General features: G+C 47.6%; 1 protein-coding gene across 4 annotated transcripts in view; it reads right to left on the minus strand.

Moving 5' to 3' along the window:
• The window catches only part of NTRK3 (neurotrophic receptor tyrosine kinase 3), a 344,195-nt gene that overhangs the window by 92,381 nt on the left and 237,072 nt on the right, over positions 1 to 14,742 (minus strand). The window contains exons 14-15 of one of the 4 annotated variants that reach the window (XM_066239553.1): positions 4,408 to 4,542; positions 970 to 2,975 (exon numbers count right to left, since the gene is read on the minus strand). The exons of 2 other annotated variants lie outside the window; for them this stretch is intronic. In XM_066239553.1, the coding sequence (XP_066095650.1) occupies positions 2,857 to 2,975; positions 4,408 to 4,542 (254 nt within the window). In that variant the 3' untranslated portion in view covers positions 970 to 2,856. Of the gene's footprint in view, positions 1 to 969; positions 2,976 to 4,407; positions 4,543 to 14,742 lie in introns of those variants that run through there. One more of the 4 variants, XM_066239554.1, reaches the window with a different exon arrangement.

Here is a 14,742-nt window from a genome sequence, read left to right on the forward strand (position 1 = left end):
GTCTCACCTTGACTTCCTAAGCAAGCGAGCTCAAAGCCTGCTGGGACCTGGTGAGGGGTCTGAGTCCAGGCAGGAGCCCGTCCCCAGGCCCTGACCTCCACTCTTGCTCCAGATCTCCCACGTCTAGGAGCAGTCCCTGCCTCCTAAAAGGAAGATAGTATAACTTACAGAGGCCATTCACCCTTCCTAGCTGTGACATGGCCCGGGGACCAGGAGCACCAGACAAGCCCAGTTAGCATTCTTCTGGCAGCCTACAGGAGACCACCACGAGAGTCTGGTCCCCCGAGTCTGGTCTGTGTGTATGTGTGCGCATGTGCATGTGCATGGGGTGTCTCTATAAATGATAAGCAGCCTGGCCTGTAAAAGCCTTTACCCCCTCTTCCTCTGGGCAAAGTCCCATCCCCAAGACCCACAGGAAAGAAACAGCATATCGCCCATCCCATTGGCTTGCTGGTGCATCCAAGATAAAGGATCCCTCAACCTCACTCTCCAACCCCTCTACACATCTGCTCTGAAGAAAGGACTCCATAAGCCGGGCTGCTTGGACAACACAACAGGCCCCCAGCCACCACAGAGGCAAGAGACTCAGTCGCCTGAATGGTGTCTGGGGGAGACAGGTGTGAATCTCACTTCCGCCTCTTGTGCTCGGTGACCCCGGGTGAATGGTCAACCTCTCTGTGCCTCTGACTCCTTCTCAGTAAGATGAAGAAACACGTCTCTGAGTGGAACGAGCTATCTGAAGGGGTCTCAATGAAAACAACCATTGGAACGGATTGTAAACACCTCTGCAAACAGGACTTGGGCTAAGAAACGTCTTTAAGAAATTAACAGTAAAATGGGGGAGAAGATGTGGGTAGCTTAGAATTCTGTATCTTTAATATTCTTTGCAAAATTGCCAAATAAGAGGTCTGATTCAGTCATTTCATTAGAAAATAAAGTGTTTATTAAGAAACTATACACTGAACACTCCTATAAGTCTCTGTGGAAACACAACGCCCCATTGTCATAGCACAAGGTGAAGAGAATGACAGAATAAAAGATGCTGGGATGGATGGAGCCTGGGAGGCTGGAAATGAGGTAATGATTACAATAATTAAAAAACTTCACCCTCAGGCTTACTCCTTAAAGCCACACTTGGGAGAAGGCCCTGGCCCACAGGGCTGGCAGGACACAGTGGGAACAGCCTGACGGGAAGCCGTGGGGGCGGGACGGCGGGAGCCGGGAGGGGCTGGACAGGCACACACCTCAAGGCCCCGGAGAGAACAGAATCCCATGTGACACTTGGGACACTCAGGTGCCTGGGAGGCCTCCCCAGACACCGGGCAAGAACTTTGAGAGTTTTGTGGTTTTAAACCCCATGAGAGCATCTGCAGAATCAGGCTGGGAACCTGGTGTGCAGAGCCACCATCCACAGGACCCAGGACATAAAACACTAAGTGGGAATCTTAACTTCTGGGTGAGTTTCCAAAGGCAGAGAATCTGTTTCCCAGTGTTATGCATTGCGACTCAAAACAGTGGGTTAAAACCACCACCATTTTGCCCTAACAGCTCCAGGGCAGGCCCTGCTCCAGGATCTCAGCCATCGAGGGGCAGCTTGTGCTGACATCCACAATGGAGGCACTGTGGGCAGGAGCAGCTGGGTGCACCCCAAAGTCCACTCAGCCAATGTGGCAGCCAACCTGGGAGAGGTTCCGGCTCTACAGCTGTGCCTTTCTTGTCAAAGCAGAGGACACTCATCCCTTCCCTCTCCTCAGTGGGTCAAGTTGAAAATGGGGGGAACAACCCCCCTCTTTGGGAGAGGGTGGCCACAGAGAAAGGCATGAGTCAAAGCAAGCAAAGCAAACACACATATTGACCAGAGAACAGGATGACACTTCCACTGGTGCCATGAGAGGGGCTGGAAGAGGCCAATTTTTACTTCTCTTCCCCTTCAGTTCCTCTTGGCCTTGACATGGTGATTCCATTGGGTTCTGAAAGTTCTCAGAGTCAAGAACAAGTGAAAGTGGAGAAGAGAACCAATCCCAGGATCACAGACTACCAGGAAGGGCCTTGGTCCCTGTGTCCCCTGGTCCCTTGTGGTCCTAGTAGGATGGCCAATTCACGGGCAAGATCTCCTACAGCCAAAGTGGGTCACACTGCAGATCTAGGGGCCAAGGAGGAGTCCCAGAGAAATCCTCCTCTCCAGGGAGTTTTCTAATACCACACTCACTGTGAGCTGTTCCAGAGAGAAGTAGTAGGGGGAAACTGTGTCCAAAAAAGAAAATGTACTGTTTCTCCACCAAAAATAAGTATAGAAAATGACTGGTTTCCATTGTTTCCTCTGAGACCTAACTGGTGCCAGCAGGGCCTGGCTCCCCTCCTCTCACCGCGCCGGCTCCTCCTCTGATTAGACGCTCTTCCCCATGGAGGCCGCGGGCGACGAGGTGACCAAGAGGTGAGCCAGGGAGACCCCACGCTTCCAAGCAGGGCACGTGAGGCCGGAGCATGGCTGGACTTCAGCAGGCTTTCTCGTGGTGGCTGGGTTGTTTTTGTAAAGCAAGAGAGTGGCTAGCACGTTTAAAAGATGGTTCCTGGTGCACGGGTTTTAATTCTCTTTATTGGCTCTAAAGATGGTGGCAGGAGCAGCCCCGGAGGCCAGATAAGAAGGAGCACAGTGGTGACTGGAGGGAAAGGGCAGCCCTGGCAGCGGTGGAGGGGGACCCGGTCGTGGTGGTGTTAATGGGTGTGGGCACCGGTGGCTCACGCAGTTTCTACTTAGCATCCCCGGATCCAAAGAGAACAACGCCTAGAGCTTCCAACCTCTGAGGGCCCAGCCTACCCAGGTGACATCACAACAGGGAGGCTTAAAAGGAGTTTTTAAAAGCCATGACGTCCTTTGCTGAAATAAACATTGACATCCTCAACATAGAGGCCATGGTTAAGAGGCTTGGAGTGTCCAGGAAGGCTTATTGGATTCAACATAATTTCTCTGAAACCTATAAAAAACAAAAACAAAAACAAAAAACAGAAAAACAGAAAAAAGCAAAATAAAGCAAAAACCAAAACCCCCAAAGAAGATCAAAACTAGGAGGGGAAACAGGGAGCGTGAAAGGGGGGGAGATACGGATACAGATATACTGGAAATAGCTAAACAAACTGTCAGCAAAAGGGTAGGAGGAAATTAACTTAAAACCAAGCATGGTCAGAGAAATTGGAAACACTCCATTTTGCTGCAGCCTCCACTGAATCAAAGAAGGAAAGTGAGCAAAACACTTGGGGGCTTGGCTTTGGCTGGTCAGCAGAGTGGGAGTGGCCTCGCCTCAGTGGGAGGAGCCTGGTGATGAGCTGATGGGCAGGTGGGAATGGGCGTAACTGTTAGGGTAACCAGAGGACTATGGGGTGAGCCAAGAATGCTTTCTCAGAACTTACATTCTGGAGGGCCATTTCTAACCCTACAAACTGGAGTTATACAGACCACCTCGGACCACACTGGGGCGGGGGGAACTCTGGACTTCAAGTCTACCTTCTCTTCCTTGTCGACTTTTCCACCTCACTTCACTCGGTCAGTGGAAGGGTTAGGAAGTGAGAGCTAATCTCTCAGCCTTCGCCTCATTTCAGGACTTACAGGGGATGGGACTGGGCTGGAGGAGGAGCACCAGGGGCTGCCAGCCATGGGCAGTCTCAAGCAAGGACGTCCATGACAGCTCAGCTCCTTTCTGTTCACACTCCATGAACTGAGTGGGGGTGTTCAGAGATGCGGGTGTTCCTGGCTGCGTCTCCAAAAGGAGGTTTTTCAGTCAACATCAGGGCAAAATAACGTTGGTAAAATGTCTGTAATGAGTGTGTTTGTTTGCGTGGATGTGTGCAGACAAGCTAAGTGCCCCATTTCAGAGAGGCTATGTGCGGGCATGGGGACAGCATCACGGGCAGCTGGGGTTGGGAACAGGGTGGGGAGCGACTGAACTGGTTGCACTGTGACTTTCCTCTCCTCCTCATCTTGGATGTTGGGAGTCCTCCCTCTGCAGGGAGCAGGGTCAGATTTGTGAAGTCAGAGGGAACCTCCCTCAACTATGACTTCATGTTTAGAGGGAGGGTCAGTTTCAAGATGTGATGTTTCTGTGGCAACTTCCATGCTGACTGGGGCAAAGGGCTCTCCTGGGCCTGGGCACCCTGCCTAGAAGGCCTGTGAGCACTTTTTCTCTCCACCCATGGTCCCTCTCTTGCCTCTCACACACCCCTCTGAAGTGTTCTCCCCTGGAAGACTCCTCTAACCTAAGGGATGTTAGTACTAATCCCACACGGGGCACCCAGTCATACTCCAGTCCTCTGGGGTATATGGAGCCTTAACAGGGCCTTAAGATCTTAAGAATCAACACTGGTCAGGGGAGGGGTCTGTTCTGCATTCAAAAGTCAAAGGAGGTAACTCACCATGTGACCTTGGGTAAGACACTTCCCCACTCTGGACCTCAGGTTCCTCATATATATAGTGAGTTGATGGGACTAGATGATCTCTATTGTCCTTCAAGTTTAATATCCCATGATTGTCTATGTTTGAAAAGACCCCTGGCAGAAGAGGCAGACATGGGGGAATTAATGGTCAGTATTGAGCCCCAAGTGCAACAACACAGGGAAGTAAGTATTTCTTAAGCTCACAATGCCAGAAACAAAAGTCCAGTTGTTCCCAGCTCCTGCACTCACATTGCTTTACCTGTAGGGGCACCTGGTGTATTTGAGGCATAAAATCTAGACACAATGTCCTCTGAGCATGGCACAGCGGTATTAAAGAGCTGCACAAGGGAGTCAGAGGAGAAAGCTTGTTATCAGCGAGGACTCTGTCAGACCCCTTCCCTAGCGTGCTTGCCCCCGCGCCCCTTCCTGAGCCAGAGCACCCTGACCTTGTACCCATCACTGCTATTCTGAGTGATTCCCAGCTCCGGAAGGGTGACCCCTATGACTTGGGTGACAATTCTGCAGGTCCCTCTTTCTGGCACCTTCTCTCCCACAGAAGAAATTCAACCAATCTCTAAGAGGAAAACAACTGTACAAGGGTGAGAGAGGAGAAGACGAGACAGGGTATTCGGCACCTAAAATCTTCCTTGTCTTAGGACATGAAGGGTCAGAACAACAAAAGCTGTTGGTTCACTGGGACCCGAGGACCACAACTCCTAAGAAAAACATCATTACAGCTTTAGAGGGAAATCTCTTTTGGGGGTCACACAGCACCCGTGGGCCCTGGAACTCTAGGTCAGATCCACGAAAAGCAGGGCCAAGCCCGTCCTAGCCTCTGCCAAGGGCCCTGAAGCTGCCTCCGTGAACACAGCCTTTTCCCACATGAGCCGAGTTCTGAAGTTTGTTTTCTCTGGAACTCTTTCCCAGGTGGAGCCTCTCCAAGATTCTAATGCTGAAGCCTGAGAGCATAAGAGGCAGTGCTCCAAAACCCTCCGTTCCCCTCCTCAGAATAGCCCAGAGCAGAGAGGAAAAGGCATGTGCTGGGGGGAGGGCAGGAGAGACCAGGACCACCACGGCCACTGACCAACAAAGGCACAGATGGTGGCGGGAGGGCCAAAGAGAAACAGACACACCTCTAAAGAAGACCTCGCCCACTGTGGCCCACAGACCCCGTGTCTAACTTACTCCTCCATCTGTCAACAGCCTCCCCCAAACTCATCCAGCACTAAGTTACTTGTAAGCCTTCTGTAATTCAGAACAGAGCCTGGTCTTCAGGGACTGTCTAGGTATAAGTTTCCTGAGAAACAAGCCAGAGACTGTGGGATCATTTTGGGAAAGGAAGGGGAGCTGTGAAAACAGGCAAGGGGAGAAGGGGTGCTGAACACCCCTACGGGTTAGATAAGAGGTTCTGAAGCCAACTCCACTGCACCGAAAGTGGTTTAAGTCTTCAAGAGCAAGTCCTTTAAAATTCGCTGCGGCCAAAGAAGGACCAGCTCCTATGGCTGCGCTACAGAGAGGGGTCTAGCCTTCCCAGCCCTCCTGTTTTCCTGACCCCCACCTGTCCAAGTTTCACCCAGCGCACCCCTGAAACCTGGTCTTGGTTGTTTAGAGCCATCAGCTTTCCAGCACCTGCCAGCGAAAACTTCCCTGAATCTTCTGCCCACACACATCAGGCTCAGGAGTCTCAAGGCCTCCCTTTCTGTCCCTGCTTCTTCCTTTTGTTATCTGACATGATAATTTTATTACCTAACTCCATAAAGTGGTTTAGGTTATGGCCTTGATAAAAGGCCCAATACCAAATGGAGCTCTCTATTGGATTATTTTCCAACATTTCCTTTTCAAATATATTCGTCTGTCATCCCAAAGTTCCTCCTCACAGTAATGCTGAGCACTTACATAGCAATGGCTATGAGAAAAACACTCTATACCCGGGAGTGGGCTGAAATACACCGGAGCCCTGGCACTGAGGTCACGGGTGGCTTGATCACAGGGAAGCAAAGGCACAAAGCAATTCAGATCCTTGTCCAGGGAGAGAGAGAGAGAGCAGGAGAGGTAAACAGGACAGATGTCGAATACGGGGAGCTTGCTCTGCACCCTACCCCGGTCAGGGGCATTCTGGCCTCAGACTCCCCACCTTTCCCAAAGGGGTAAGAAGAGGTGAAATGCTGCAGGCAGACGTAGGCTGAAGAAGGGAGCCTGCCCCAAGCAATGCCCAGACAAGACAATCCTATCATCAGACGCATCATCCCAATCACTCTGGAGCCAAAGATCACTGCCTACAGTTAAGTCAGTGTCCCCCAATATCTTTAAAATGTTGATATTATTAACCCCATTTCCCATGTGAAACACTAAGGCTCCAAAATATTTTAAAAACAACAACACTCAAGTTCACTTTGTGGCAGAGTCTGATATTGAATCAAGCTCTTCGTAACCCCCAAGTCTTTATAATTAACAACTTTGCAATATCACTTCCATTTGTTGAAAATCAATATACAGGAAAGAAAGGCTGAAAGGGAGGTCAAGGCAGCAGTGGTGGGGACGCTCTCCAGGGGAAGCAGGGCTTTAAGTCCAGTTCTCAGCTGGATGGACTAGAGTTTCGGACTAGAGTTCTTTTATCCTCACTTACAGCTTCCCTAGCTGGGGAGGCAAGCATCCTGTGCCCGCACTCCCTCCTATGGCCGCAGGCCAATCCAGCCCTCCCCAGGCTGTTTCCTGTCCCACCCTGGGTAGCCTGCCACGCCCACCACTCTCACAACTCCACTTTGCATGTATTGGGACCTTCCAAGTAAGAAATTCCAAACCTTATTTAGACATAGACTCTTTCATTTTCCTCTTCTTTCCTTTTCTTTTCTTTTCTTTTCTTTTCTTTTCTTTTCTTTTCTTTTCTTTTCTTTTCCTTCCCTTCCTTCCCTCCCTCCCTCCCCCCTCCCTCTTTCTTTCTCTTTCTTTCTTTCTTTCTTTCTTTCTTTCTTTCTTTCTTTCTTTCTTTCTTTCTTTCTTTTGTACTTTTCTTAAATGAGGAGCAGGGAGGCAGAGATAGACTCCCGCATGTGCCCTGTCTGGGATCCACCCGGCAAGCCCACTAGGGGGCGATGCTCTGCCCATCTGGGGCCTTTGCTCCATTGTGACTGGAGCCATTTTAGCGCCATGGCGAGGCCATGGTGCCATCCTCAGAACCCGGGGCCAACTTGCTCCAGTGGAGCCTTGGCTTTGGGAAGGGAAGAGAGAGATAGAGAAAAGGGAGAGGTGGAAGAGTTGAGAAGCAGATGGGCGCTTCTCCTGTGTGCCCTTACTGGAAATTGAACCCAACTCAGAACATCCACATGCCAGACTGATGCCCTACCACTGAGCCAACCAGTCAGGGCAACTCCTTCATTATCATGTTACTCCTGGGGGTTCAGCTTAGGAAGGATGAAAAATAAACCTCACGAAAGAGAGAGAACAATGGGTTTGGAGAGAAGAGTAATTATTCAGGATATATTCACACCTGTAGCAACAGGGTGGCACATTTGAGAAACTCCAGGGAAGTCAGGTATGGTGCTCAGAGGTACTCTCTCCTCAGCACCCTCCCTGGGGCACTATGTGAACAAGAAGGGACAGAAAGAATGTATTATGGTGAAGAAAGTTCTGCATCAACACACATCTTTTGCTTTGTGTGGTGCTTCTCCAAGGTCATGGAAAGGTCACCAAGGATTCCTAGTGGTCCTTGGACATAACTATGGTTGTTTTGCTCTGCACTTTGGCCCACTGGTGTGGCCATTGCTTTCTCAATAAAGTTCTTTCTTCTCCTGCCATCAGATTCAACAGAAGGCAAGTAGAACTGACCCAGGTGGGGCAGACACAAATGCCTAGGCTTGCTAGCCACAAACTGGCTTGCCTAAAACTCAGACCTTTCCCTCTGGTGTTCTGAGGTTGCAAACTTAACCTATAGCCCGTGTATGGTTTTAGCTTGTGCCATTTTTCAGAAAAAATTTTTTTTCAAAATTTTTACTTAGTTGCCAACTAAATGTTGTCAACCAGTTTTTATCTACTGCCCACTTTTGTAGCTCTGTTAGTAGCAAAATTTTCTAACTGCCCACCTGTTCCACAGTAATGGCGATTTATAAAGTAGGGAAGTAACTTTGTAAAATTTATAAAGCAGAGTTACAGCAAGTTAAAGCATATAATAATAATTACTTGCCAAGTACTTTATGTCGGATTTTCGCTAAGTTTGGCAGAATAAATCTTTATAAAACAACTTACTATAGTTAAGTCTATCTTTTTATTTATACTTTGGTTGCTCCGATACTGCCCAACATGAAAGCTGGAACACCCACTAGTGGGCGGTAGGAACCAGGTTGACTACCACTGATTTAAAACTTAAAACAATTTCACATTTAAAATAGCCCCATTCTAGCATCCCCTGAAAAGCCAGGAGTCCTGGCAATGTTCCACCACATTTCTTCCCAGTAACAGTCAGCTAGGCAAAGTGGTGACCACTTGATTTAGTTACAACAAGAAAACGCACTGGGGCCCTGGCAGGTTGGCTCAATAGTAGAATGTCATCCACTATGTGGATGTCCTGGGTTTGATTGCCAGTCAGAGCACACAGAAGCAACCATCAGCTTCTCTACCCCTCCCCTCCCTTTCTCTCTCTTTCTCTCTCTTCCCCTCCCACAGCCATGGCTTGACTGGTTTGAGCACATCGGCCTCAGGCACTGAGGATGGCTCCATGGAGCCTCTGTCTCAGGCACTAAAAATAGCTCCATTGTGAGCATGACCACAGATGGGCAGAGCATCAGCCCCAGATGGGGGTGGCTGGGAGGATCCCAGTCAGGGCACATGTAGGAGTCTGTCTCTCTATCTCCCCTCCTCTCACTTGGAAAAGAAGAAAAAAATAAATTAAAGAAAACATGCCGGAAACCACTTACAATGCTGCTGTTGGGGGAAAAGTGTTCCTTCACCAGCTGGCTGTGCCTTCCACATTCCTTGACACATATAAGACACCTGATCCAAAGTTGTCAAGGGTCGGCTGGCAGGATTTTTTAATATAGCTCTTATTTCATGGGGCATGATCTGACCCCAAGTATCCTCACAGCCCTATTATAGCATGCTACAAAGGGTTCTAGAGGATATTAAAAATGAATTTAGAACTGAAATCTCCCTCTTGTATACTTCATGGCCAAGAGTACTGAACTGGGACAACCAACTTCATTACACAGCACCTCTTCCTATAAAGTTGCCTCAATATCGCTGGGAAAATAAATGATGATATTCCCCTGGCCCGTGCATCTAGTCTGGTTCTGGCTGCATGCAGATGCTCAGATGGAGGGGCCTGAGGCCCAAATGTGGTTTAGCTCATGGAACCCTGCCCAGGGGAAGTCAAAGTGGGAGGGCATCCAGGCCCAGGTGAGATCAAAGGTCATGGAACACTGAGATTCTCAGACAAAAGCAAAAGGTTGGTCCCTGAAGGATCCTGAAGGCTCTGTGACTCTTCCCTGATGGGAATTCCAAGGCTCACACTCAAAAGGAGGAGGAGGTGATGGGGGATTCACACCTGGCATCAGACTCCCCACAATAAGCCAGCCTGCACTTAAAAGCATCAGTCCCGGCCCTGGCCGGTTGGCTCAGCGGTAGAGCGTCGGCCTGGCGTGCAGGGGACCCGGGTTCGATTCCCGGCCAGGGCACACAGGAGAAGCGCCCATTTGCTTCTCCACCCCCACCCCCCTCCTTCCTCTCTGTCTCTCTCTTCCCCTCCCGCAGCCAAGGCTCCATTGGAGCAAAGATGGCCCGGGCGCTGGGGATGGCTCCTTGGCCTCTGCCCCAGGCGCTAGAGTGGCTCTGGTCACGGCAGAGCGACGCACCGGAGGGGCAGAGCATCGCCCCCTGGTGGGCAGAGCGTCGCCCCTGGTGGGCGTGCCGGGTGGATCCCGGTCGGGCGCATGCGGGAGTCTGTCTGACTGTCTCTCCCCGTTTCCAGCTTCAGAAAAATACAAAAAAAAAAAAAAAAGCATCAGTCCCAGAGAAAGTGAAACTCCTTCTACATGACACAGATGACGTGATCTCTTAGAATCAAAATATCCCATAAGCCATGGAATAAATTAGTCACATGGTAAAACTCGTTTATCATTCTCAAAAGTAACCACATAAGGATGTAACACTGGAACATTTCCTCTTGCTTAACGGAGAGGAGAGAGAGCCTCACACAATCCTTTTTCTCTATTTCATTTCCCTCCCTGCACTTCACTTGTCCTTATAGTCAGCATATTTTTGCTTTCTTGATTTTCACCCTTTTCAAATGTTTGAAATGTCTAGAATACAAAAAAGTGTAGAAAATATCAAAACTATGTGCCCAAGACCCAGTACTAATAATTGATGATTTTTATGTCTTCTTTCCCAGTTGTTGAGATAAATGATACATTACACTGTGGTTGTGAACCTATGAGTCCACTCACAATCCTATTCCTGCTCTTGACACTCACTGGAGGTAACCCCTGCCCTGAAATAGACAATTATCCATTTCCGGGCTTCTTTTAATAATTTTTCTACATAGGCATGTATCTATAAGCAAATTATAGTATTGTTTTGCCTAAGTTTAAACTGTAAAACAAGAAATGTTTTCTGTAGTAAGCCATGTTAATAGATGTAGCTGTCATCCATTCATCCTAACTGATGTAGTCTGCTCTGTGAAAATACTATAAATTACTTGCCTGGTCTACCAACTGACAGTTATTTCCATTTTATCATTATTTTCAAAAAGATTGCAATAAATGTTGTTATACAAGTCTATGTGAATGTAGAAGAGTTTCTTACAGCAGTAGTTGGCAAACTTTTCTTGTAAAGGACCAGATAGTCAGTATTAAAGAATTTACAAATTATATCGTTTCTGTTGCTGCTACTAAATTCTGCCGTTGCAGTATGAAAGCAGCCATAGGCAATATATAAACAAATGAATGTGTTTCAATAAAACTTTATAAAAACAGGCCGAAGCCAGACGTGGCCCTTGGTCCACGGGCCACAGTTTGCTAACATCTACTCTAGAGGCTTCTTAGTCAAAATGTAGGCATGTGGAGCAGCGCAGCTAGGAGTTTGGCAGAAATGGAGACACTCAGATCCCAATGAATCAACAACTGCATTTTAATAAGCAATTCAAGCAAGTTCTATGAATAAAAATGTCCAGAGCACATATAGTTCTGCAAAGGGCTAAATTCCTGCCCTTACTTTTCACCTCCAGACTAGGAGCCCAGCATGAGAATGAATGGACCTCTGCTTAGCAACCTTCTGTTTGTGCTATTTCTGGTCCATTGGGTTATTTATCTTGTTTTTAGGCCCAGCTATGTGTTCTTATGTTTTTCTGTCATTGCTGTTTGAACAGAGGCAGTGCACTAAAGCATGAACTCACCGCACCATCTTGACCAGAGCCCGATTATTTTTCTTTCTTTCTATATTAGAGAAAAATGTGTTTTCTTTGTTTCCTTAACTGGTGCCCTCAATCCTACTCCAATATCCTTCTTCAATTATTTCCTATCTCTCCGGCATCTCCCATCAGTCCTGTTCTATTCCCCTCTCTACAAAAACCTGTAAATGGCCACTTCTATCTTTGGGTATGTGTGCAGGTACCAAACCCACAGCTGCCACATTCCCTGTCACACACCTAGTAAACGATGGAATGTCCTCTACTTGACCAAACCATCTGCTATCTCTCCATGTCCTTAGTTCCTTCAGGTACCAACATTTTTCACAATTCAATTCCAACTGTAACCTCCACTATCTCATATATCACTAATGCTTAACTTCCCCAAATCCGATTTTGATTCCCTCCACAGACACTGCCCTCCTGAAGTTCATCAGTGGTCACCCCATAACTCTCTTCACCCTGGTCGTTTCAGAGTGTGGCATCTGGTCCACCTCACATTCTCCACAATACCTACAGTACTGTGCCGCCATCTTTCCACCTTTCTGCTCCCTCTCTTCCTGTTGGCCTCTCTTCCTCCACCTGCACCTATGGCTTTTGTGTCCTCTCATCCCTGACTACTCAGTGTGGTTCTCAGGTCGGCAATAGCAGCATCACCTGAGAGCTCGCTAGAAATGAAAATTCTTGGGCACCACCCCGAACCTACTGAATCAAAACCTGCGTTTTAACAGATTCTTCAGGTGATTCATATGTTCATGAAATGTGGGAAGTGCCAATCTCGTCACCTTCTCCTCTCTCTACATCTCCCTGTATACTCACTCCGCCATTACTGTCCACCTCCAGCCATGAATTTTATTTTTATTCTCCTAATGTCAACTGGCTACTTGGCATTTCTGTTATTTTGCACCAAACCACAAACTCAACATTTCTATAAGCCCGTCCCAAGCAACTTCCCTTGTGGACAGGACAATTCTTTCAAATCACTACCAGTCTTATTGTATCCAGGTACAAACTCTTGGACTCACCCTCATTTCTTGCTAGTGTCTCCCCAATTCCCCTTAACCAAACATCAGGTCTCAGTACTTGCCCTGCAGTATCTCGTGCACACAGCCCTTTACCAGATCCCCACACCTGAGCAAAGCTTGGCAGAAGGTCTGGAAACAGATTGATGGGGCTTTCAAATCCTGGCTGTACCACTTACCAGCTGTGAGTGACTTTAAAACCTTAAATAAATCACTTAACTACCCAGAGCCTCAATTTTCAATTCTGTAAAATGGATATATCATTACCTATTTCACTGCTGCTGTTGTGATTAAAAAAAAAATCAGGTCAGTACCTGACACATAAAACACATTTGATAATGAACAAATATTGGTTTATGCTTCAATTTTAGGACCACTGTTTTGGGACTTTGTAACATATTCCTCTGATTCCAGTCCCTAGGTTAGCCTGTCTGAGACACCTCTGTCAAATTACATCACTAAAGCATCACAATCGCCAATCCCCCCTGTTCAGAAGCCACCAGCAACATGAAAGTCCTTTTCATGAATCCCACAGGCGGCCCTCCTGGCCTGTCCCCCACTCCTCCCTGTTCAGTCTCTGGGTCAGATAAACTCTCCACTGACCACACCTTATACTTTTTAGCTTCTGTCCTCTCTTCCACAGGATTCTGCTGTCCTAAATGTTTATCTCCTCACTGAGTGTCCCCTTCCAATTCCCATTAACCCTTCAATAACCAGCTCAAGTCTCACTGTTTGTGTACGTAACTTGGCAGTTAATTGTGAATTTCTGAGATTGTTCTTCTCCTGTTACCTAGAACTACTTTAAATATATATACTACAGTGAAACTTTTCATTCCTTTCACCTATCAATAAGATAATTTCTTAAAAAAAAAACCCTAACATCTGCAAGCATCTACACATGTTCAGACAATGAGCTGAGCAGTGTGATGGACTTCCCCATCTAACCTTCACGCATTCCTGTGACGTGAGAGCTGTGATGGTCCCTGGTTTGTGAACAAGGCAACGTAGGGGCAGAAAGGTTCATGACTCACGCCAGGCTGCCCTGTTCACAGCGGCAGGGGCAGGATGGACCCAGGCTGTCTCATTCCAGCTCCCATGCACTTCACCCCCTGCCACATGGACACCCAACCAGGAAGCACATCCCAGAGCTCTACCTGTGTCCCACCTGATAGACCAGGATTTCCTGAGTAGAAACCATGTGACATGACTCACATGCACGCCTGTGCGTGTGTCTGTATAACAATACACCACGCTATTTTGAGGTTCTACTCTAGGATCTTGGCATTTGCAAAGAATTTCTTCTTCTAAAAACATTAAAAAAAATAACTCTGTGAGGTAAAAAAAAAAAGAAGAAGAAGAAGAAAAAGACTGTTATCTTAACATCAATGCCTCCTACTCGGGACTTGACGACAGGTCCTTCCAGAACCAGTCCTCAAGTCATCTGCAATGCCACAGTGCCTGGTTTTCCTCAAGGTCATGGCCACAGTGTTTAGGATCCAATGAGCAAAAAAGCAAAGGCCAGAATCTGACAGGAAATGAAATCAATAAAGTCCAAATCCTTGGGTGGTATCAATTTTAAGCAGATTATCTTAGAACAGGGCATGGCTAATAGGATCAGAGAGTTGACACATTCTAAATTTATAGCCCTAAAAACACTATAAACCTATGAGTTGCTTCTCTGGTTCCGAATCCCGAGGATTAGTGATGATGATGAAGATACTGAAAATGATGAAGAGGAGAAATGGAAAAGAAGGCAGAGGATAAGGCCCCACCATGATACAGATAGAGCAACAGTTCTTAACCTTTCTTGGGGTCTTCTTGAATTTGACAAAAATACATACATACACACACAGACGCACAGAAAGGATGCATCCATTTTGGACCATACAAGTGCCTCGG

The sequence above is a fragment of the Saccopteryx bilineata genome, chromosome 7 (assembly GCF_036850765.1).
Source record: "Saccopteryx bilineata isolate mSacBil1 chromosome 7, mSacBil1_pri_phased_curated, whole genome shotgun sequence".
Lineage (NCBI taxonomy): Eukaryota > Metazoa > Chordata > Mammalia > Chiroptera > Emballonuridae > Saccopteryx > Saccopteryx bilineata.